The 24,865-nt window shown below is 42.8% G+C and overlaps 1 protein-coding gene across 5 annotated transcripts; it reads right to left on the bottom strand.

Moving 5' to 3' along the window:
* Window positions 1-1,613: 1,613 nt before the first annotated feature.
* Pdk (pyruvate dehydrogenase kinase) lies at window positions 1,614-23,710 on the bottom strand. Of its 5 annotated transcripts, XM_076374134.1 has the most exons (9): window positions 23,290-23,710; window positions 18,590-18,722; window positions 5,503-5,710; window positions 5,176-5,360; window positions 4,931-5,095; window positions 4,519-4,697; window positions 4,004-4,228; window positions 3,611-3,838; window positions 1,614-3,015 (listed from the first exon to the last, which is right to left on the bottom strand). In XM_076374134.1, the coding sequence occupies exons 3-8, from the start codon at window positions 5,637-5,639 to the stop codon at window positions 3,674-3,676; spliced, it is 1,056 nt and encodes a 351-aa protein (XP_076230249.1). In that variant the 5' UTR covers window positions 5,640-5,710; window positions 18,590-18,722; window positions 23,290-23,710; the 3' UTR covers window positions 1,614-3,015; window positions 3,611-3,673. The 5 variants fall into 5 exon arrangements, with proteins under 5 accessions (XP_076230249.1, XP_076230196.1, XP_076230252.1 ...); XM_076374081.1 differs by lacking the exon at window positions 18,590-18,722; XM_076374137.1 differs by lacking the exons at window positions 18,590-18,722; window positions 23,290-23,710 and adding an exon at window positions 15,406-16,065.
* Between the last annotated feature and the right edge of the window lie 1,155 nt (window positions 23,711-24,865).

Raw genomic sequence — 24,865 nt, 5'->3', positions numbered from 1 at the left:
CTGGATAAAACCGTCAACGAAATTCTCCTGTCAACGCGAAACGATCAATAATACGAGCATGTATACACACACAAAGAGACAGATACAAACACACGCATACACACTGTGAAACTCTTCGTAGCAGATATTTTTCCGGATTCAACGTTGAACGACAGTCGCTTTGATAGCTTTAAAGTCTACGCGCTATTTTAACCTGTTAGCCGCGAGCTTCTTCGATTAACGACGCAACGGAGAACGATCGGACACGATATCGAAGCGATATCGTTCCACGGTACGCGTGAGGCACGATACAATCTGTACGTCTGTAATTTGATAAATCGCGCACGATCGGGAACTGACGAAGTCGGATCGTCCATCACCGGTTAACAGGTTAACCTTCACACGGCGGGAAGATCGAGCAACACTTTATGCAATTCATTCTAGCGTACCTTTCGGGAGAATCGCGGATACTGCGAGGGGAGAACGATAATATTGTATTTTTGGAATCCTACAGTCGAGGGACGTCTCGTACCACGAAACCGTAGAAACGCGCACTAAGAACATTACTGTAATTATTATTCATTGTGATAAAGACTTTTATCGGGACGTAGAGGTTTGCGGATGATCCGGAAATTGTGTGCATTTTCTTGTTGTCGACGAAAATAAGGGCGGAAAGGGGTGGGTGACGAGTTGATTCGACCGGTGCCAAACTCGGGGGATGGAAGGAGGAGTTGAAGGAACGGCTCAACCAGCAATACTTTTAAATCAATCTCAACACAGCCTCGCGCGTGTGTATTCTTTGATTTTTTTCTTTTTGTTTTGTTTCTTTTTTAACGATTTTATCCTCAGGATTTCAGTGATTTTAATTTCCGTTTTAATCCGTAGCTCGTTCGACGATGCTTTTAAAGGGACAGAGAGAAAGTATAATTTCGTTTTTTAACCGTTGCACCGCAACTACTTCGAGGATTTTTGTTTTTACGTATCAGCGAATCGGCTATGACCTAATTTGTAAATTACCCGTCGATCGATCGGCATCGCGGTCCTCGGATCCGTCGATCGAGTCCGCGGGTAATTCGAATTCCACTCGTCAGCGCTGGTTATTACAAACGTTGCGTTGAGTCACCTGAGCACACTGATGAACGCCAGGCATTGTACATAGGGTAGCGTTATTTTATAAACAAAAATTCATTGTTACTGCTAAGACGTACTTTTTATTATTCAGCGAGCGAAGCGTGTCCGGTATGGGAGGAAGAGAGAGTGCGTGCGAGTGAATGAGTGAGAGAGTGAGAGAGTGAACGGGACCGTGAGAAAGAGAGATGGAGAGGAAGAGAACGAGCGAACGAGAGAGCAAGCGAGCGTGAAAGGAGGAGAGAAAGGAAGAGAGATATATTTGTGTCCAGAGATTCACTTATGGTACGCATGGCCAAACGTAATAAAAGTACAGCAATGCATTACAACTGCCACTGTGTGATTATTCGACGGAACAACAAAACAATTCTACGAGAACCCTATGAGTCATCCAACTGAATCATCGAATAATTGAAATCGGCAGTCGTCGGATCAGGTTCATCCTTGGGATAAGGTACGTAGTTCCACTATAAATTTTATTTAGGTTTCAGTAATGGAAATAAAGGTTGTACGTCGCATAATATTTATTAACAATGTGGTACAACAATTCACTCGTGCCACGCGCGCCAGTGTCCCTAACTCTCATAGTTGCAGCTAAGAAATGATCTTCTATACACACAATTCTCTGACCATTCTATAATTGCTTAATTATATACACTGAGAACGTACAGAATACACTCGCAACTGCATCGCGAATACCTCTCTCTCTCTCTCTCTCTCTCTCTCTCTCTCTCTCTCTCTCTCTCTCTCTATTTCTCACGCGCACGCATACTTGAATTTTATACAGAATCTACGGAAAAATAGAATCTAGGAACAATCGTTGAGACCTCTGGCTTTTGTCTCCCCGCTTGTTTCGTCGCAAGCGATTGCAAACGAGACGTGAGTCATGCAAAACCTTTCCGTCGACGCGTGTACATTTCCATTTTCTTGCAGCAGGGACGTTAACCCGTTTCGGTGAAGTTCAACGTAAACAGGTAAAAAATCTACAAGGTAGCTAGGCACAGTAACGCCTCGAGAAACGCAGGAAATCTCAGGTTCAAAATTTTCTTCGGATTCCTCGAAGCGTTGCTGCTGTTTATGACAGTGTGTGTGTGTGTGTATCGTCGCGTGCGTAAACGAAACGGTCGGTAAAAATATTTCTCTTATAAAAAGTTCATGGAAAAGTGAGGAGTCAGAACAGTTCCTCGGAAATCTGCTCGTTTACGGTATACAAAATACATTTCGGGGTTGGAGACGGAGATTCGGATACGACAGTCCTTTCTCGGCCAGTTCTGCTCGACTTCGCGTTACGTCGGTTCTCTAACTCTCACCCGCGAGCAATCGACAAATCGCCGATCTCTTTTTTACACAGTGAACCGTCCTCCAGTTCTCGAAATCACAGTTCGCGTACCACGTGACGCTCTCCCAGACGAAAAAAATGATCCCGTCGGAACGCAATGAAATTCTTTCGTAGTTACACAATCGTACAATCGAAGTGTCGATCCGACAAACGCACAGTATACTTACACAGAACCGCGTATAAAAAAATAAAACGTGATTACTCGGAATCTCCGGACGAGTCTTGAAACATTAAGAACATCATCCCGTTTATCGGCAGGAACTCGTCTCGTATTCGGCAGCCGTAGCTTTCATTTCTTCAGAATCTGTCCAGGCGAGGGGAAATAAACAAATCAGGTCCCGAAGGAATAAAAAGAATTACCGTCTGAGTCATTCGGAGATTCCAAGGCTCGGTAGTTTACGTCCGGAAGAAGAACAACGCAGGATAATCAAATGCCGATATTCGTTTAGCATGATATGCTGTGTCTCAACCGCGGCCCACAAAGTTCCTCCTGATAGCTGCATGCCTGTTCATTCTCAAATTGCCAGCCTGTCGATTTCACGGTGAAAGTGGGACTTGGTTAGAGACACCTGCAACATTCGTAACAAAGTTCAAAGTTTCTTAGATTCGATCGTTAACCCTTAGCAGTCCTATGTCGAGTCAGATTCTATTTTACTGCAACCTCTACCTGTTTTAACAATTTTTTCAATATCGTATCACAATTGTACTATATAAAGCTAACATTTCAATGACTCCAAAATATTCTTGAATAAATAAATAGAGTGTCACATTAACCCTCTATGGGAATTTTTGTTCACGATTATAACAAAACCTATGCAGTACAAAATTAATAAATATAGTATTCAATAGTTTCCATAATTTCATCAAACGAATATATTTCGTAACTTTCGAGTTACAATGACGTTAAACCTTCACGCCTGAGGGTATGAAAGTTGCAGTTAACCGATTGCCTCATTTTATTCGCCACTTTGAATGCAAAACGAAATAAATCAACAAGATGCCAATATGCTGATATGTGACTTCAAAGTTACATGGGCCCACAGAGGGTTAAGCTGTAATCGAATGAACCAACGTCGACGTGAACCTCAAAGCGAGAAACCAAGAGCGCTTCGGACCGCAAAGGGTTAATCCCGCCCTCGCTCGAAGAAACTTATTTAAACGTACTTATCCTCCCATTCTTTGGTCCATACAAGTAAAATTTCGCTAGCAGTGTCTAACCTCCAACCCTCATGGAAGCTTGTGCCTCTGCACGTCGCTCATGCGTAGCTGCCTGTTGGCCATGCCACCCCCGCATTGGCTGCTCCAGTCGGTGGTGGAGACCGGCGTGCGATAGAATTTCGACGAGGTCTTATTGAAGATTGGCAACAATTCGTTGGCCTCGTTCGACAGGGCCTGTTTAAGTGGAAAATTCCTCGTTATCGAGAATCGACCCCCGATCCGACCCTGTCCGCAGCCCCTTCGACGTCCGGCACTGACTCACGCCGGGGAGGTTACGGTTTCGCCGGATGGCGTAACGTTATACAACGTTGCGCAATCGAGAAAAAATACGTCACTCACCTTGAGGTATATGATGGCGTCCGTCCCATAGCCGTCGCAGCTCTGCAGAACCAGATCTCCATGGAAATACCTGGCGTACAATCGCGACACTGGAAGACCATAACCGTAACCGGCCAGAGGGACGGTGTGGGCGTCGGTCACGCTCGGCCGGGGCGCTGTGCTGTACATGTATTTGAACAAATGGTCCATCTGAGAGCGAGGAATGCCGCCGCCCCGGTCGGACATCTGCGGGAATAACAATTGTGCAATCGAAACACGATCGGAGGACTCGGGAAATCGAAGAAACCGCCGTTCCGTCGCGCGATCCGCGCGAAAATTGATTCTCCCGTAGTTTCAGACGACGACGGTCGGCGGGCACGTCGATACACTCGATACCCGATGCATCGGTGTTGAGTAACAATGCTGGCGAAACGTCGGGATCAATTTTCACGCTGATAACCGGTAACCTCGCTGTTCAGACGTCGCTCGACGCTGGACTCGCGTCGGTTTCGATAGAGGCTGCGAGAATCGTTTACCTTCACGCAAATGTCTTCTTTTCCACGGGACACGATCACCTCTATCGGCGGGTACTCCGACTCGGATTCGTGATGGTGCTCCATCACCGCGCGCATGCTGTTCTTGAACAGTTCGAACAGCATGTGGAACAAATGGCTGGGCACATAGACTATCCTGATCTCGCTGCATCGTTCGTGATCTGGAAAACGAGAGGCGCAACGATGAGATCGGGATACCGTATGAGAAAAGTATCGCTTGGTATATTCCTGCGAGGTGTGAGTGATCGATTAGTATACTTGATTGATTTCGCTTTTAATCCCCGATTATCGAGCGCGTCGCGCCATGGGAATTCACTACGCCTACTAGAGAATAGAATTTTGTCGTGCTACTTACTAGCGATACTACAGTACAATCAACATGTTTCAAACTTGCCGTTATGTTGTTTGACTATCAGTTCCGGGCTAGCCAGATAATATTGATCGCACAGTAACCTCGCTTTCTCGTAGGCGTCTTTCACGACGCCGATAACGTCGCACGAAGGGTCTATGGATCCCACGTGTCTACTGTGCCCGTTCAACTCGCTGCCGAACAGCAGAGCTGCGAAACAGAGAACGGTGTTTTTCACTTGACGCCCGAACGAACGTTCGCACGTTCGCCTGGCACGCGAGGGAACTTACTGTGCTGATTGATGAGCATGCGAATGGAGATTCTAGACATGAGGAACCTGTCCAAGAAATACTGAATGTTGTTCCCCGTTTGAGCGTCGACGTCGTGGGATTCCTTCAGCTCCAGGACTCCCTGAGCCATCGTCTCGACGATGTCCTTGTGCCTGTTGCGTATCTTCACTAGCGTTTGACAGAATCTACGGAAACAAAGACTGCTCGTTTCAACGTTTCCCTCGAGCGAATAAGAATAAAAGATACAGGTGAATTGTTCGGATAGCGGCGTAAGAAGTGAACCTAACGCGAATCGTTCAATGGACTGTTCTAACATTGAAGACTCACTTGTCTAAAGTGGTCTCGTTGACTTCGACCTTCTCGAACTGTATTATATCCTCGAACGAAGTGGCGTACATATTATTAACTATACCCACACTAGGCATTTTCAGTAAGTTCTCCGGCAGCAAGTGGATCTCCTTCATAATGTTCGCCAGTCGGACTGGCAGCTCCTTCCTTAAGAATATAAAAGACTTCCTTTCGCATGCACTTAGTCCTGCAACATGTAACGACGCATGTAAATCTGTTGTCTCTTGTAGAAAGTCGTATACGAGTCGCTCAGTAACTAACGCGGTTAACCAGTTAACTGTGTTCGACGAGTATACGCGTCATCGTGAAGCTTGACACGATAATTCTTTCAGCGATGAATTCTTTAGTTTTTCACGTAAACATGTAATTCTTTGTTTCGCTTTGATCTTTCATTAGCATATACTCTACGTGCATTCGTCCTGCGTTCGACGAGCATACGCTCCATTTTTCGATTTGATTGCTCGCAGAACGAGAGGCTCTTCCAACTAAATTCCACAGTTAATCAAATCTAGATTAACCCCTTGGCCTATGATTTCTTCCTCAACTCTGATCGATACTTTGTCATTAATAGTTTATTGGAAAAAGAGAAAAATTCTAAGCATATGTTATGCCTATATTTCCTGTTAAGTATAATAGTTGATTACAGAGGTATAATGTTTACTTTGAACTCGAATGAACTGAGTAATATATATATTTGTTGAATCATGTTGAAACTCTTCACGAGTCTCACTCGTTATAGGACAAGGGGTTAAGAAAATCAATGTTTCCGAAATGATTACACACCACGCTCAGAAGCTCCAAAAACACCTGCATTCTGATCAAGAAAAACAAAGAAAAGTAAATCTTTGAATAATCAAAAGCATGTTATTCATTCCATTGAAAATTGAGAAAAACCAGAAGATACACAGGAACCGAGTCAACCGCGATGACTTCTAAGCGATTCATGTGTATCGAAGCAGAAATGACGAAAATCAATGTTTCCGAAATGATTACACACCACACTCAAAAGCTCCAAAAACACCTGCATTCTGATCAAGAAAAACAAAGAAAAGTAAATCCTTGAATAACCAAAAGCATATTATTCATCCCATTGAAAATTGAGAAAAACCAGAAGATACACAAGAACCGAGTCAACCGCGATGACTTCTAAGCGATTCGTGTGTATCGGAGCATCGCGAAGATAGTGTCCGCGGCGCCGACAAACGGCGTGTCGGCGGCTGTTTTCTGTGTTCCCCGTTCAGTTTGTAAACATATTTGCGAGGCGTCTTATCCATGGTATTCCAAAGGAAGCCGTGATAACGCGGCGCGATCTTATCTCGACGACGATCCGTCCGCCCCCGCGGACGGCATTGCATCGGCGTTGTTTTGGTCGGGGGAGGCGTTGCACGGCGGCCTCGGCAAACAAGGGTCGTTGCGCAACCCGGTCGCGCGTTCTCGGAACGAGGGAACGGATTCCTTGAACGCACGATTTCCTTATCTCCCGGTGAATCTCGGTGGACAACACCGCGAGTCACGTAGCGCGACGGTAGCGGTGTCTGGCGACTCGAAAAGAGAGCATCGTCGTAATTCCGAGGGAGATTAGATTGCAGCGGAAGACAATGCAGGCGCGTGCACGCGTCGAACAATAGGGAATCTTACTGTTCGAGGTATTTCGATCACGCGAGATCGGAGAAGTGGGTCACGCGCGGGCCTTCGACCCGCGCGATACGCGCGCGGAATCCGTTTTCGTCGTCCCGCCGGCGATGGGCACGGCCCTGACTAACAGATTGATAGGATTTTATCGTGCCACCCGTAATCGAGAGCGTACAGTGCGTAATATTGGTATTGGGTTATGAATCGACTTTATCTGCCGTGAAACTCGATCGATCGAGCAATTCCATTAAAAATTTTATACAATTTTATCGGTCGTTCGGGCTGTCTCGTGATGCGCGAGATACGGATGATTCTGTATGAGAAAACACAACGGGAGATCACTGCATCGATCCCTCGCCGTTCAACGGAATATAATTAAGTTATCAGATATATTAGTTATCGTGTACCGTCGGTATCGTTGGCTCTAGTAAACGACATTATCATTAGCGAAACGTAAGTGCCACTGCTCGTGTTTCCTAGGTAACAATCAAATAATTCCTAGCCTCGCAATTACTCGATTATACCTGTTCTATTCGCGGCAGTATAATCATACGTTGCTGCATTCGTCGCTAATTAAAGCGTGTTCGAGAGTCATCGCGGTAAAACGCCGGCCATCGATTTAACGTTCATTATCAAGCTGTTAAACCCGAACAGCTAAACATCGGACTGCGTTCACCTTGATCAGCTGCGTTCGACGGTTGAAACGCAAGCATCCACGTTCGTTTTTCTCTCGGTCCATTGTTAACTGAAAAACAACGTTTCCACGGGTCTGGAATCTACTTGCGTCACGAGTGGTAATACACTTCCGCCGGGCAATAAGCTGAGCCCATCGCTTAATTGCATCAAAGCTGCCAACGGCCAACTTCGCCGCGGGATCCGTGAACGAGCGCTCGTAATTTTCCACGGCCGCGGAAATATTTCGCCGGCTGGACATAAATAAGATTGCAGAAGGCTGGCGGAAGGGAACGACTCGAGTTGACGTTATTTTCAATCAAAGGGTAAATATAGGAGGGTCGGCGAATGGTTCTTTAATCAAGACGCACGCTCTTTATTACGCGTCCTTTCTAAAATCGTCTTCGTACCCGGTGCTTGATAATGAAAAGTGTTCCGGAGAGAAACTCGCGTCGGGAAACCCAATTCGACGGTCAATTCGAATTTACCGGCGAGTTCGCGCGGTAATGGGAGAAACGGTATTTCCGCTCGAAGAGTTTTCACGCCCCTTTCCATCGGCATCGCGCTTCTCCGTTGCACTATCCAAAATTGCCACTCTATCGGTTCGTAGAATCAAATTAACTTCATTTATTTGTATTTTAATCATTTATTTTTATTACCTACTTAGAAATGGAAAAATGGAACGATCGCGCTGTTTACAATCTTTTCATGTAAAAATAGAAAAGCGTCGTTCAGTTTCTGAACTGAAACGAAAGAAGCGTTTGCAAAGCCTTTGCAAAGGCAAGAAGCCTTTTTACTCGAACGGTTAACATTGGCAACGAGAAATCTCGTTTCTATATAAAGACACTTAACTATGCAACTTTGCTAATTACCGCAGCATTGAAAAAATATTAAATTTCATTTGCTAATCTCTTGCTGTCCGAGTAATTAAATCATTTGCCTGCGACTTAGTCTTCCAAATCTGAACGTTTCATCTGGCCGAAATGTCGACATTCGTCCACGAAGGGTTAAAATATATTACATAACAATGTGATATCTGTGTTTTCATATATATAATGATATAAGTTGATCTCGCTGAAAATCGCCATTCGCGCGATTCAGTTTTTCAAAAATTTCCGGTACGCGATGTGTTGACCCTTTGCATTCGAGGGGCGCCGTTCAGTCGCCATTTGCTTTGCCCCAGTGAAATGGTAAAATTTAAAATTCAATATTAAATCTTATTTAATGTATCAACATATGGAACGTCGAAATAAAATAGTTCTGTTACTTAATTTATGCAGGGTTTTTCTTTATGTTAGTTGTAAAAAATATCATTCAACACTTTCACGTCCGGTGACACCAACGTGGTGCCATTTGCATCCCGTTTATTATTTGCGGTGACACCAGCATGGTGCCATTGGAAATTACACGTATTATTAAATACACGTATAATTTAATAAAAAGCAGCTAAGTTTATTATGTTGTAATAAATTTTATATTTTATATTTGTACATTTTAATGAGCAACTTTGCAGAAAGTTCCGGCGATAGAGAAGAAAATTTTTGCGAACCGTGCGGACGTGGAAGTGTTAACAGGAGAGAAGTCGGCGAGCAGTTGATTCACTGCTAAGCGCGATCGGTCGCCGATGAGAAATTGCCGTGAAATTGCACGTCGACTTTATCCACGGGAAACAGGCCGAACGAGGCGCAAGGTCTTCCGCGAGGAACGATTCGCCTCGATCGATGCGTCGATCGGAGGACAGGCTCTTTCATCGGCCGCGCTCCGTCACGGGCTCTCCTTAAATTACCCGTCCTTATTCAAGCCCGTGGGCGAACCGTGAAATTGATATAGACTGGCCATTGATTGTTTTCACGGTTCATTCGCAGCCGACTCGGCGCACGTATCGTTCCGCGTGTCGTTCGCCGATTTCTGTCGAATAATTCGCTGGTAAAGGATTCCAATAGTAGTTCCAATAGATATGCATCTCCGGAAATTTGATTCATTTTCGTGGAATATATTGTAGAAACAGAATTGTCAATTAATGGACTCTATGGACTCGACTGGATAAAATGATAATTAAGAAAATTGAATCTCAATCTACATGACAATATTTATGGAACAAGTTAATGCTAAAGCTAGTAATTAAATGGACTTCTCGAAGCTTCTCTATGGAAACTCCAAGAGTTCATCTATCGATTTTAATCGATTTTCAATTCAGTTTGCGCATCACTTTTCCTTAATAGTTTCTCAAAGGAACATTATCTTTGTAATAATTGCAAAAAGAAGACATTAGATTATTTCAAAACTAATTCATTATTCCATTTTAAAAGGAACCAACATATTGCTTTTAGTTGTTCATTACGTCCTGATCAATTGTAAACAAACGTGTTCACTCAGTCTTAATTAAATCAAAACTAATTCATTATTCCATTATATAAGGAACCAACATATTGCTTTTATTGCTTGAATAACAGAGTAAAAGATGCTTGAATAGTTTTATTATTATTAGTTTTATTATTTCATTATTCCATTATAAAAGGAACCAACATATTGCTTTTATTGCTCGAATAACAGAGTAAAAGATGCTTGAATAGTTTTAGTATACACACGAGGCGGAAGGTCTCCGCGTCCCGATAACGAGGAGCAGTATTAGTGTCGTCGCGACGCAAGTTGCGAAATCGAATCGGTACGTGGTTTTGGACCAGTCGCGAAACAAAGTCAATGAGTGTCTCCCACGCGATAAACGAAAATGCGACGCCTCTGCGAAGGCGTGTTTACGTATCCGTATCCGCGATCGACACGAGGCTCCCGGCCATTGGACTTTAAACCGACTGTGTTTTTCACCGGTAATCGTCGAATGTTCTTCCGGCTGACGCTGCCAAGATAATTTTTTCATCGAGATATCCGGTCCACGGTGATCAGCTGCCAAGAGATCAGCCACGATTTCCCGAAAAGTCGGACGACATGCGCCGTAAACAATTCGCAGTCCTTGATCCTGTTTCCTTTTGCTTTAACATTAGAACTACTGAGCATTTAATACGATTAGTATATGTAATACCTATAAAAATTGTAATAATTGATTATTATCAGTTTCTTCAGACATTCATTATAGTATAAGTGAAACTATTTACTTTCAAGATCATTTCGAATATTCAATGCTTTTAAGATATCAGTAATTCGAAACTAAAACGTTGAAACCTGTCATTTTGACACGTTAAGTGCCAAATCTTGACCATTTCTTCGTAGAGTTACTCTCTTGTAGCGAAGAAAAACAGGAACAATTGTTAATTATTTAGCGTTGTAGTCTTTGCATTAGATTATTAGCAGCTCAGTTACATTATCAACTCTATTTCTACCGAGGCACCGACAGACACCTGTCGAATTCTCGATTTAAAATTATTTTCTAACCTTAGTCGTGTATTCTGAACTAACTTTCGACTTTACCGATAACGATTATAACATTAGCTACAGGAAATGTCGAAAATTCAATTGGAGAAAAATTGTTGAGCTGAGAAAAGGATTGTAAGTTAAAATTTCAGGAAGTGTCTTTTGACACCTTCGGTAGAAATAGTGTTAACTCCTCATAATGACGTGTCAGAGTGGCAATGAACATTTTAAAGTAATTTGGGCAAATCTAAATCCCATTTACTTATTTTTAACGTAAACTAAACGTTGATAGTCTGCTATTAACCTTTAACATTTATAGTAAATGTTGACACAGAATTGTCAATTTTATAAGTTAAAATTTCAGGAAGTGTCTTTTGACACCTTCGGTAGAAATAGTGTTAACTCCTTATAATGACATGTCAGGGTCACATTAACTCCTCATAATGACGTGTCAAGCTCGCGATGAAGATTTTAGAGTGCCTTGGACAAACCTAATGCCATTTACTTATTTTTAACATAAATTAAACGTTGATAGTCTCTTATCAACCGTTAACATTTATAGCAAACGCTGACATAGAATTGTCAATTTTACAAGTTAAAATTTCAAAATTTCTTTCGACACTTTCGGTAGAAATAGCGTTCAATGGTTCAGCAAGGGGTCAGCGGGTCGAAGGGCGCGCGAAATTCCGAGTAAAGCGTGACCCGGTCGCTAGAGAATAGCGCAATTAACAACTTTGATTCGCGAGAAGCCGGAGACGGCGAAAGTCGCATGGGGGATGATGACTTCGCAGCGTTTTCAAAGAAAACGAATCGTATTCAGCGAACGTGACGGGTTCTGTGCTGTCATACGCCGTGTAACTCGCCGCGAATGAAATCGAAACGAAGCTGGACGTCGATTAAGCTCGATTTCAATGGACGAAACAATGCCACGATACGATTTTTTCCACAAGGCCGTGTAGAATCGCGAATACGACGATGGATCGCTTACTGCATTTCGATGCGGAACGTCATAAAGTTACGTCCTTCGACGTTGTCCACCGGCGAGAATCGATTCGTCACTTTAATGTTGTTTGCTTTACATGCGGTCGAGAGAACTGTGGAACGCGTGCAGTTGTCGGGGAAATCGTCGAATAAAACATCGTTCGATGGTTCTTTAACCCTTTGCACTCGAGAGGTGACTCTCAGACATCACTTGATTTCATGTAGTAAAACTATAAAATTTGATATTCAATATTCAACTGTATATAATGCATCGGTGTGTGAGATATTGAGATAAAAAACTTTGTTTCTCAATTCACCTGCGATATTTCTCTGAGTTCATTTAAAAAAACATCGTTTTTGTCTAGTTAGAAAATGTTAAATAAGCAGTTAAATTGACTTTTTGAAGTTCTTCTGTAGATTCCGAGAGTAATTCACAATTCACAATTCAGCTTTCGTACTGCTAAATTGATTTCTGTAATAATTTCTCGGAGAACCATTTGTTATCTTTTTAAGAATTACGAAAGGAAGACGTCAGGTCACTTTGAAACGCCTAGTTTTAGTGTTAAACGTCTCGAGATGATTGGAAGATAGATTTGTCAAATGAATAGAGTATGTTTTTAACCCCTTGCCATACAATAACGTGTGAGACTCGTGAAGGTTTTAGACAGACTTTAACAAATATAAATATCGTTCAGTTCTTGTGAATTTAAATGAAACAATATTTTTCTCTTATCAATTATTATATTATAGAGGAAATTTTGACATAAAATATATATGGAATTTTTCTCTTTTTCCAATAGATTATTAATGAGAAAGTTACGTTGATCACAGTTGAGAAATAAATCATAGGGCAAGGGGTTAACTGCAATGTTTAATATATAACAATTCTTGTGAATTTAAATGAAATATTATTTTTCTCTTATCAATTATTATATTATAAAGCAAATTTTGACATAAAATATATATGGAATTTTTCTCTTTTTCCAATAGATTATTAATGAGAAAGTTACGTTGATCACCGTTGAGAAATAAATCATAGGGCAAGGGGTTAACCACTACGTTTAACACCTTGGCGTATTTACTTTCGTTACTAAGCTCGTGTAATATTTTACTATCGACAATTTGTAAGAAATACAACAAAATTTTCCATTCTACTTTAGGTAGAAATTTTATTTGAAGATAATACATTGATAATAGCAAAATAGTCTGCTTTGATCCGTGGGTAATGAACAATATTGACGCTTGTTAAATTAGTTTAGAAATCTTCATCACGAGTCTCACTCGTCATTGTACGGCAAGAGGTTAATATATAACGTCTTTGGATGCATATTGTTCGTGTGAATCTATACAAAAAGAATGTCTTTGTCCGGTGAATTTTAAACGTCTCACAGTATCGTTAAGAAACTAGACGAAGGTGATGGTGACGCATGAAACACAAATTGTTGGGTCATGCCTTGATGGCCAGTACCATTTCTGATTGCACGGTTACCTCTTACCAAGGCACTTGACAGCAGTGTAATGCTACGCGGGCTTTTCCGTCGATAATCCAGGTAATGTCCGATTCAGGTATCAACGCTCGGTACGCTCACGTGGTGATCCCCCGTAATAAAACGACCTTCAAATAGCTAATCCCAAGGAACTTTGTTTTCAGCCGGTTTAAATACTTTTACGAGGGACTGCGAGGTGCGGGCGTCAACAAGAATTACGGATACGTGTCAGCACAAGTGTCAGAAAAACAATGTAAACAATTTCCGTAATATCCCTCACGAAACTCGAAATTAACCTAGCGTTAAACCGTTTATCCGCAAAAACGCCTCGAATCGTCATTCCGATTTCATTCTTCGTCGACTCACTGTTCCTTTCTTCGTTTACCCAGCTGTCATCTAATCCTATTATTACCCGTATCTGCAGCTCGCACTCTATCTTATTCGCGTTTGTCGCAGATGCGTTCCGTTTGTGTTCGTGAATTTTCCTTCTTGCTTGTTATATTGCACTCTTCGCGTATCGTAAAAGAACCCGACGATAATTGCAGTAATTCCCGTAAATTGAGTGGATAATTTTTTTTCCACTCGGTCATAAATAATCCTCGTTCAGACGTAAACCGTCCCCCCGGATGCTGTTCGGAAAATGACTCATCGAGCGCGCGTCGTCCCTTTCGACAGTGTTTCTCCTAGTAAACACATTTCGTCGTGGATAATTGCCATTCCACATCGCGTTTCTCGAGATGAAAACGCGTGTTGTTCGCGCGTTATGTAAGCACGATCAGCAGGCTGCTGCATGTAGCGTGCACGAGGACGTAATTATCAGCGATTATCAACGCGAACGGTGCCGGCAGGCCGCCATGTCCGTGAAACGGAGTCGGATGTCTCGGGAATCGTGTTTTTCTTGTTTCCCTTTTGTTTTCCTTCACTCCCGAAACGGCGTTTCAAGTTAAATACACTTTCGTTTCCTTCGCCGGCGAGATTTATCGCGCTCGAAGTAAAACAAAAAACTCCGTTACGCGTCGGCGAAGATTTTTCATGGAATTAAACGATATCGCACACGCGTAAATATGCGTGATTATACTTGGCATCGCGAGTCAGGCGATGTTTTTTTGGGTATTCGATATCTTTAATTGAATAAACATGCGTCTCATTTATTTAACCCTAGATAACTGAACATTCTAAACGGTTCACGAACCTCCGGCACGTCCGCGAATTCAGACGGAGAAATTAAGACGCAGACGTTAATTCGACGCTTTTCTATCGTCTAATTAAAACTTTCAAGTACCTCTCTAATTAAGTCGCAGATGCTAATACGGTTAACGCTATGAAACAAACATTGAGGAAATTAAACCTTTGCACTCGGAGGTGACTCAGTCACCACGTGATTTCGTACAGTAAAACTATAAAATTTGATATTTAATATTATACTATATTATATTATATACTATACTATATTATAATATTATATTATATGATACTATAAATAGCTTTGTTCCTCGATGTATACATGATTCCTCTTCGAGTTAATTTCACAAAATATCGTCTTCATCTCATCACCAAATTAAAATATTTCATACAAAATAAATAAAATATCACGAAGGTTTAATTTACGCGTGTTTCCTCATTAGTTCGTTTCAAATAGTGTCATCTATGTCTCACCGGAAAGTGTCGAATCTTTCTACCGAAAAAACAAAGAACCGAGTAAATCCTTGAACAACTAAAAAGCATGTTATCTATTCATACGTACAAAGTTGGAACACACCAACAAACCAAAACCACATTATCTTCTAACTCGATGCACAATCTACTAATCGAACGTTCAGTTTCATAACACTAATTTAACTTTAATTATCCAGAGCTAATGCGCAAAGTGTCTTCAGTTTCTCAAGGAAACCATTAAAAAAGTTCTAATGTCGAGGTTGCTCGTTCCGTTGGTCGATTGATCGACGGACCCCGAGGTGGGGACGAAAGCTGTCCTTCCCGAGTGAACCTGGTCCGTCGACGTCGTAAAAACTCGACCAGCCGTCGACTCTCGGGGACCAAGTTCATCTCCAGTCCGTAGAACTCGCTGGAATCCTCTCGGCCCGTATTTTCACGCGTCAACCAGCAGCCTCACTATCGTACACACGACCCACACGCACGTTGATAACGCTATTCCCCGATCGTGGTTCGACAATTGCTTTCCCCAGAGCTTTTCCCAGTTCGATAAATCTGCCACCGCGGTAAACAAACGCCCCAAAGATGAGGCAGCTGCACATCGAAGCCTATTATCAGTTCGAACACCAACTCGAATCCGGCCTCCGATAACGGCACATCGTCGGCTCTAGAAAAATGTTACGCTCGATGGAGCTGTAAATATCAGTTCGATAAGTTTCAAACGAGACCGACTCGATCCGCGGCGGAAAGTGACGTCAATCTTATCGACCCGTAGAAAACAACGATCCCTAATCGGCGGTCATATGTCCGTTGAACCGGATCCCCATGTAAATTCAGACGCGTCGAGTCTCGTTTTTAGTAATTGAAACGAATGGGACGTTGATGATTTCACGTGCTCGAATGAAAAACCGATCGCCGGTCATCATCGTTTCCGTTTGATCGCGCCTCTCTGTGGCGCGCGATAAATTGCACGGTCGGGCGGTCGGCGTCGGTCTAGTTTACAATAGGAAAGATCATCGGCCACCGAGCGATGCTCCGTCGTTCTAGAACAGTCTCTCCGATCGGCTGGCAGCCGCCAGGAAGCAGCTAGGTTTAAAGCCTTAATCGGAACGTGCAGTCGGGCGCGGCGCGCTCGCCGGGCCGCGTTCTCGGCGCTGCGCCTCCGCATGCATATAAATCGAGCGCGCTCAGCGTCGACTTTTCAACGTCGAGTTAACGTTGATTCATCGCGGGAATAGGAGATCAGAATTCTATTGGAGCCGATTCAATGGCTCAAAGAGCCAGAACAATTTCGTCGTCGCAGTAAAGCGGAGCTGACGGTATCTCTTTCTTCGTTCGACGTTTATCAAACGCTCCTCGCCGGAGCTTCTACGAGCCTCGAGTGAGGTTCTCTTTAAAATATTCATGCGATTCGCATTCAGCCCGAAGCCGCGTTCTCGCCGGTTCGAACCGACGACGAAAGCTCGCCGGAGGAACGCCGTGATAAAAGTCAAGGCGGTGCGGACGAGGCCTGCGGCGTCTCTAATCAGGTTACACGCGGTAAAAACAGTCTCTTTGCGAGCTAGTGTTTGGCGTTGCGTCAGCGAGTACAAACGCGACTGATTCCGAGTGAAAGGGACCGAATTCGTCGGTCGACGCAGCCAACGAGCCGATCGCCGCGTTCGAACAATTGACGAATTCTATGTAACGCGCTATCGATCTTGGCGAACGAGATGTACAAACAGTCCTCGCGCGAGCTTGCTGGAGTAATCGAATGGAATGTGGATACGGTTGATGACTGAAAGATGATTGAGAGAATTCACGTCTTTGAATTATATACCGACAGAATATATATTTCTAGTTCAAAGTTCTAGTCTTAACCCTTTGCACTCGAAAGGTGACTCTCAGTCGCTTGATTTGATACAGCAAAACGAAGTTGAATATTCAGTATCTTAAACTTTGTATTGCAATGTGAAATATTTAAATAAATAGCTTTGTTGCTTAATTTACCTGTGAATCGTTAGAATAGTTTCAATGTCTATATTTCATCAGAAAATGTTCAAATATTTCTACTGAGAAACTTCGAGTGCAAGTGGTTCATTGATTACTTGTTAATAGTAATCTAGTGATCGAAGATATAAACACTTGGTAAATAAAACCAATGGAAAATGAAATGAGATGCGATGAAAACTACTGAATCATCCGAATTCCTGAGACGTCCTCGCCATCGAGTGATCTCCAAACAGTGCCAGCTGCGATATCTCGCAGCACGCGCGAAGTAAACGCACCAGCTTCGAATGGTTAGGTTCCCAGAAACAGAAGCTCTCCTGTTGAGATTCTTTTTGTTTCCGTACAAGGGACAGTTTAATCGTGACAATACGAGCCCCGCTCTCCTTGGAAACTCGAAGCGGCTCTTCAGAGACGCAAAGCTCTTGGAAAGTTCTCCGTGAGCGTAGTCACGAGTTCGACGCGAAGGTCGCGGTCTCCTTGTCCGTAAACATGAACTCGCGAGTCGATCCGCGGCGGGAGCTCATTGAATAAGCTGTATCCATTCTTTCCGAACGTATCTCGACACCTTCGCCGCGCTAGCACGCGTTCAGCCTGATATTTCTTCATGAATATGCGATTTTAATTATTCCCCGACGAGAAACGCGCTGGAAAAAACTGGCACGTGTTAACCCGTAGCACTCCAGGTTATTTTTTAATGTATCGGCAACTGCAACTAGTTTTTATAGTATTCCCAGCGACAATGAATGCTATAACATTTCTTCGATCCTTTATTCTCCTTAGTACAAAATTTGGATGTGCGGAAAATCTAATAATTTTAGGGTAGTTTCTTTACGAATCATTAAAATATTTAATATTATAACTGGTGCAATATTGGAGCTCACAGAGTTCAAAGGGTTAACACATTGCGTGTTAATTTTCAAAAAATTGTGATTTTTAGTGAGATCAACTTATATCGCTATCTCCAGAAGAACTCAGGTATCGTATTGTTGTGTAATACATTTCAAATACATCATCCGTTCAACGCAACTTTAATACTTCCTTAAATGCTGTAATTAGCAAAGTCACACAGCTAAGTGTCTTTACATAAAAACGAGATTTCTCGTTACCAGTATGCAATGTGTTAACCCTTAAAATACTGAGTGGAGTCCTGTAGGGAGAACCCAGTATGTTTATAGCTAAAAACAAACTAACAGTGATGTTTTTAGAATAGACAAATCATCTACAATACTCGACGATAAAAAAGGAGAAAATACATGAAATATAAAAAATTACAAAAAATTACTTACAAAATTATTAAGGAAAAATACTTTCTTGACTCCCTATAGGACCCCACTCAGCATTTTAACCTTTCGCACTCGAAAGTTTTTCACTAGAAATATTCAATATTCTCCGATGAGACACAGACGATGTCCTCTGAAACTAATTAACGAGAAAACATATATAAATTAAGAAAGAAAGTTATTTCAATATTCCCTATATTGATGCGTCATACAAAGCTTAATATTATCTATAAGACTTTACAATTTTGCAAATCGAATCGAGTGGTGACTGAGAGTCGCCTCTCGAGTGCAAAGGGTTAATACACCTTTAACCCTTTGCGGACGAAGATTCTTTGAAATGTACAAAACCTTCAAGAGTTAAAGATAAATTATACACCAATTGCTTAATTAACACTAGAACTACCGAGTATTTAATACAATTAATATGTAATCCCTATACAAATTGTAACAATAGATTATTTTCAGTTTCAGCAAAGGGTTAAGGGTTACGAAAACATGATCGTACCAAACTTCTGATTGTTCGACCCGAGACCATTACCGTTCGAACGAGTTCGGTTAGGAGCACTTTCGTGGAAGGATACTCGCGATGTTCCAACAGCGTGGGATTAATTTAAACAGCCCGGTGTCTAGTTTCCACGAAGCGGAAGCGATCCCTAGAGTTCTGCGAACGAGCATGGAGGAAGTAATATTCCGGTCGAACTCGCGTCGGTCGATTTACGTCAGAGGCCGTTTTCTATACACCGGACTTTGCTGCGAATTCGTCGGCAGCACCGAAACTCCAAGGGTCCGCACGCCCACGGTCAGCCGAGTGACAAGGATTCGCGGGGAAATGGCAGCATTCCAGCCGCAATAATAACGCGTTCGCTACTCTATTTTCGCGTTTCGCGGTTGGTGGGGACCAATGGCAGTGGCCGAAATAGGGGGATGGTCCGCGGTTTCCCGAGTAGATTGGTGCGCCTAACCTTGACCTCCTCCTCCCTCCTCTCTCTCTCCTCGGGAGAGAGAAAGAGAGGGAGAGCAACCTGCTCGAGTCCCTCGTCGCGATTCGGTTACGTCAAACCGGAACGATCCGCGGAATTTTCGACGCTAGACCTGGAGCTTCACCTGTGTTACTTTCAGCATCTTTGACCTCTTGACGTACTATTTATTATCGTTACTAAGCTCGTGTAACATTTTACTATGGGCAATTTAGAAGAAAAGTAGCGAAATTTTCCGTTCTGCTTCAAGCCGAAGTTTCATTTGAAGATAATCCGTCACTAGCCAGAGGATATCACCGACAAAATAGTATCAAGCACAAAAATACTTCCAAACATCACAAACACTCTCAAAAACACACCCCCTAAAACTACAATACCAGAATTGTTCATTAATCCCTTGGCGTACTATTTACTTTCGCTACTAAGCTCGTGTAACATTTTACTATCGGGAATTTAGAAGAAAAGTAGCGAAATTTTCCATTCTACTTCAAGCGGAAGTTTCATTTGAAGATAATACATTCATAACAACGAAATAGTTATGTGCTTTGATCCGTGGATAATGAACAACATTGATTGTTGCCAAATTAGTCTAGAAATCTTCATCATGAGTCTCACTCGTCATTGTATAGGGGTTAACCTGTTAACACGTTGAATGCCACGGAAATTTCGGTCGTATTCTGTTTATGAACTGTACTGATTTTTTAAATAAAATATTGTTATATTCAAGTTTCATTTTAATTTTATATATTTTGATATCGTTTCTTGATGTTTTCGGTGCTTTGTAATGTATAAAGCTATTCTTGACCATGTGTTAAAAATATTTTGTTACAAAAATTAACGTGTACCACATGTGGTACACGTGGCACTGAACGTGTTCACTGTGGAATTTAGTTTGAAGAATCTCTCATTGTACGCACAATGAAATTAAATACTGAAGTCTATACTCGTCGAATGCAGGGTAAATGTAGTTATAATATATTTTAACTAAAAACTGAAGTAAAACAATGAAGAATCACGTGTTTGTCTGAGAAAATGAATAATTTGTCGTTTGAAAAATTAGCACCATTTTGAGCTGTAAGATGACGGATATATTCGTCAAGCTTAATTGACTGGTTAACACGTTGCTATTGGATCACCGGTGACCCCCAACCAAATCGGATTACTATCGTTCGCGGAAGTAAATGATGATTTGAAAACATTTCTATATTATAAACAATATTTTTCTATCGAGGTGACATCCAGCTATATAACGTGCGATAATAATGCAACTCGATCGATTTAATATTAATCCTTTGCACTCGAGAAATGATAAAACGAAATGATAAAACTAAAAATTCAATATTAAATTTTCTATAACGTATCAACACATGGAACATCGAAATGAAATAGTTGTCACTGAATTCATGCGAGGTATTTCTTTATGGTAGTAAAGATGTCATTGATATTTCATCAGAAAATGATGAATATTTGCTAAGAAAAGTATCCTCGAGGACAAAGGGTTAAACTCTTTCCATTTTCTGTATTTTGCTCTACGAAGTCTCGCATTTCTAGCACTAAAACTACCAAGAAGTTAAATAGACTTCGAAATTTCTCTGTAGAAGCTACAAAAGTGCATCTGTTGAGACTAATTAATTTACAATTCAGTCGGCACGGCGCAGAATCAGTTTCTTTAATAATTCCTCGGAGAAACATCTGTCATCCCTTGAATAATGGCAAAAGAAAGACGCCAGTAATGGGTCGTGTTGACTTGTCTAGTAGGTTTAGTGTTAAGAGGACTGATGAATATTAAACGCGCGCGGATTGACGTTATTTATGCAGCGGCGAGCTAACGCGTAATTCTACAGCCGTAATCTTGTTGTGTAATTTTCGAAACTTGACTATATACAAATGGTAAAGAGGCAATAACCTAATGGTAATTACGAGACGGTTCGCGCATCGGTAATTCGGTGTCTACTAGGCTAAAGGTAACTAAAGGTGAGTCGGTTCACATTCGACAGCCGATAACGCGATTCGCCGACGAGCCATTGCACTGATTCGCGTACGATTATCACGGAAATAGTTCATTGGCCAGCGGAATACGACAAGCGGAGCGACGTAATTAATTCGCATGCAAAGTCTGCCGATCAAAGGTGACGCAGGATGTTATCGCAGCTCGCGCGATACTCATTAGCAAGTTTCTTCTCTGCGCAATCAACCGGACAAACAAACGTCGCGTATACAAAACGGTAATAAAACCGAGCAGCTAGCGTGAAAAATGCGCAGCCGTGACCTCGTGGTAAAAATTCAGCATCGATGATGCGATACTAATTTTAACTATACGCGAGACAGAATTATCGGTGTTGTGGTCGCGATGTGAAAATTGTTCGCGTCGACGCAACCTGGTTCCGGGAACCTTTCCACCGCACCGACAAAGGTGTTTTTCCAGATTTTCGGACGCCCGTTTCTCCGATCGAGGGCAGAACCCGCAGGAACGTGAGTCATCGAGCGCATACGTGACTGCGAATCGGAAACGAAGCTGACGGACGAAACAATCGAGGACTCCGATCAATGAGGCTCAGTGTCAGAGATGTCCTCGACGTTGAATGGACTTCGCAAGCTTCTTCCTAGTTGTCAGGAACAGTGCTTCTTTCGCGTCGAGAGCTCTTCCAATGACACTCCCATCGATTTCGAGCTCGAAACAATGTAACGTATTTACCTGAACTCTCGTGACCGCCTTCTTTCCGTCACGTGCCCCGGAGAGATCGAGTGTCCCCGTCGGTAACCCATCGAGAGTAATCTCATTCGATTACCAAATTTCATTCAACGATATCAATTTCGATTGGACGCCGAAACAAACAAGCCGGACGGATAACGCAACGATTTATGAATTACTCTCGGCGCGCCGTGACCTCACGTGATCAACCCATTGTCCTCCTCTTCCTCCCCACGGTATTCGCGCGAGTTATGTCTAACCCCAGGTGGACCGAAGGAGGGAGGCTCCCCGAGTTTGCCGTACACAAAATATATTTGTTCAAGGGTCATTCCGAAAAGACCGATATCCAAGATCGATAAAGGACGTATCGAAATTTTCTCGTCGAATTTGAATCTGATCAATTTTCCAAGTTCATAAGTTTCAATAAATTCATCTTCGTAAAAATACCGAGAAAACCGCTGTCCTTAATAACAGAAACAACAACATCGAATCGCGGCCAACCGAGCACCGATCCCGGAACGTCACCGGATATCCTGCGTTTTTTTTGTGCCACAACCGATGCGACATACACGAGGTACAGTAACGCCATCGCGGGTTGCCATTCGCGTCCGCAAGCCGTCTTGCGAGCCAGAGACGCGATGGTCCCAGGACTGTTACGATTGCTATCAAAGGCTACCCTGAAAACGCCTGTCTCGAGGTCGTTGTTCGATCGATTCGAATCTCTCGGGCCTTCGAATGCAGTGTACATCGAGGGAAACATGTCGGGGGCGGTAGACCGATTGTCAAAAAATTGTACGCATCGATGCAGGATGCGTTGTGCCAATAGAAGAGCATCCCGTTCTTCACCTGCCTTTCTCCATCTCTCACGCTCCCTATCTCTCTCTCTCTCTCTCTCTCCCTCTCTCTCTCTCTCTCTCTCTCTCTCTCTCTCTCTCTCTCTCTCTCTCTCTCTCTCTCTCTCTCTCTCTCTCTCTCTCACTCTCTCTCTCTCTCTCTCTCGTACTTTCTCCGTCACACTCGCACTCGCTCTCACTCACCGAAATCGATGAACTGTTTTATCGAAAGCGGCGAGGGGTTGAACTGCGAGTAAAAGTCCAGCATCTTGGTGATGTTCCCTAGACACTTCGGCGTGAGCTTCATTTCGCCAAGCGTTCTCGTAACACATGAACCTCTTTTCTGGCCACCGGCTCCGTTTCTCTGACGATCTAACGAATCGGACCGTTACTGCGTGGCCGTTTCTCTCTTCCCTCTCTGAGCTGTTATTTTTTTTTTTGCGTCTCTCCGGATCACTGGAGGATGAACCGCGTCGGGCTCCCAGTGAAAGAATCTACCGCGGGCAGCAGGTGAAATAGCGCGAGAATTCGCCGTGTAGTACACCGGCACGAGGATAGGAGACACCTCCGGTCGTGTTGGTTCGTGGCAAGGCTAGACACGATTACTGGCGTTTCAAGAAGGGGATCCCCTATATGCTCTCTCTGTCCGTACGCGCGGCTGCGTAGCCACGTACGGAACAACAAAGTGGGGTAACCGAAAGCGCCACATTCAAAATAATCCAACGGTCTCGCCGTTATCGCGCCGCGGAGATACGGGATTTTCGAACGACTCCATTCGCCGGAGGTTACCCCTACCCCGAGGATGATTCATTTGTTCCATGGAGCGACTCTGAACCGATCCTCGCCTCTTCGTTATGCGGCGATTCTTATCTAGCCGTGTATCTTCCTCGCGCTGCGAGTTTCCTGTTGGAACTCTGATGTTTATGAGTCTTTGTCTCACAACGTGTAACTGGAACTTTCTATTTTTGTAGGTAGTGTATTAGAAAGTGGAAGATTAGTTTAATTGCGTTTGATGATTCATGGCGAGTGGTCAATTTTAACCCCTTGCAGTAGAATAACAGTGAGACTCGCGATGGAGATTTCTAGACTAATTTAACGACAATCGATGTTATTACCCACGGATCAAAGCAAACTGTTTTGCTGTTATCATTGTATTATCCTCAAATGAAATTTCCACTTGTCGATAGTGAAATGGTACATGAGCTTAGTGGCGAAAGTAAATAGTACGCCAAGGGGTTAATGACTCCGATTCGCCTGTTACCATCTGGAAACCGCACGATCGGCTAACTGGCTTGAAGACGTCCACACGCTCGGATAGATTGTTATGGTGGTTCTGTTTCGGTGTGTCTTTGTTACTGGTCGAGGCGTGGGCGAAGAAAAGCAGACGGGTAATGACAAGGATGAGTCAAAAATTACCTACCATAATAATCAGACCGAGCGAACGTCATCCCTTGCCAGGGAGCACTTTTAACCCTTAGCAACTGATTTTCTAATCTAGCAACTCCAAGACATTCTTAGTCGTGATCAATATGAAAAAATATAACATTTCGTAGATTTTTTGTTTGTCCTTAGGAAAAGATTTGCGTGTGTAGCAAATGTAATAATCATAGGGTAGTTTCTTCACTTTTGATCGTTTGAATGTTTAATAATATAAGTGGTGTCGTAGTAGAGGCTGCAGAGCGCAAAAGGTTAACACGTTCAGTGCCATGTGTACCACATGTGGTACACGTTAATTTTTGTAACAAAATATTTTTAAGGGACACATGGTTAAGAATAGAAC

Source organism: Nomia melanderi, chromosome 1 (genome assembly GCF_051020985.1).
Source record: "Nomia melanderi isolate GNS246 chromosome 1, iyNomMela1, whole genome shotgun sequence".
Taxonomy (NCBI): Eukaryota; Metazoa; Arthropoda; class Insecta; order Hymenoptera; family Halictidae; genus Nomia; species Nomia melanderi.
This window is presented reverse-complemented; position numbering and strand designations above follow the sequence as displayed.

Excerpts from the sequence above, each read along its gene's own strand:
- Pdk (XM_076374081.1), bottom strand. The coding sequence starts at position 23,392 with ATGAAGCTCACGCCGAAGTGTCTAGGGAACATCACCAAGATGCTGGAC. Across the intron at positions 4,229-4,518 it reads AAGAAGACATTTGCGTGAAG|ATGTCCGACCGGGGCGGCGG; the intron begins GTAAACGATTCT and ends TTATTCCCGCAG. Across the intron at positions 3,839-4,003 it reads ACGCCATCATATACCTCAAG|GCCCTGTCGAACGAGGCCAA; the intron begins GTGAGTGACGTA and ends CCACTTAAACAG.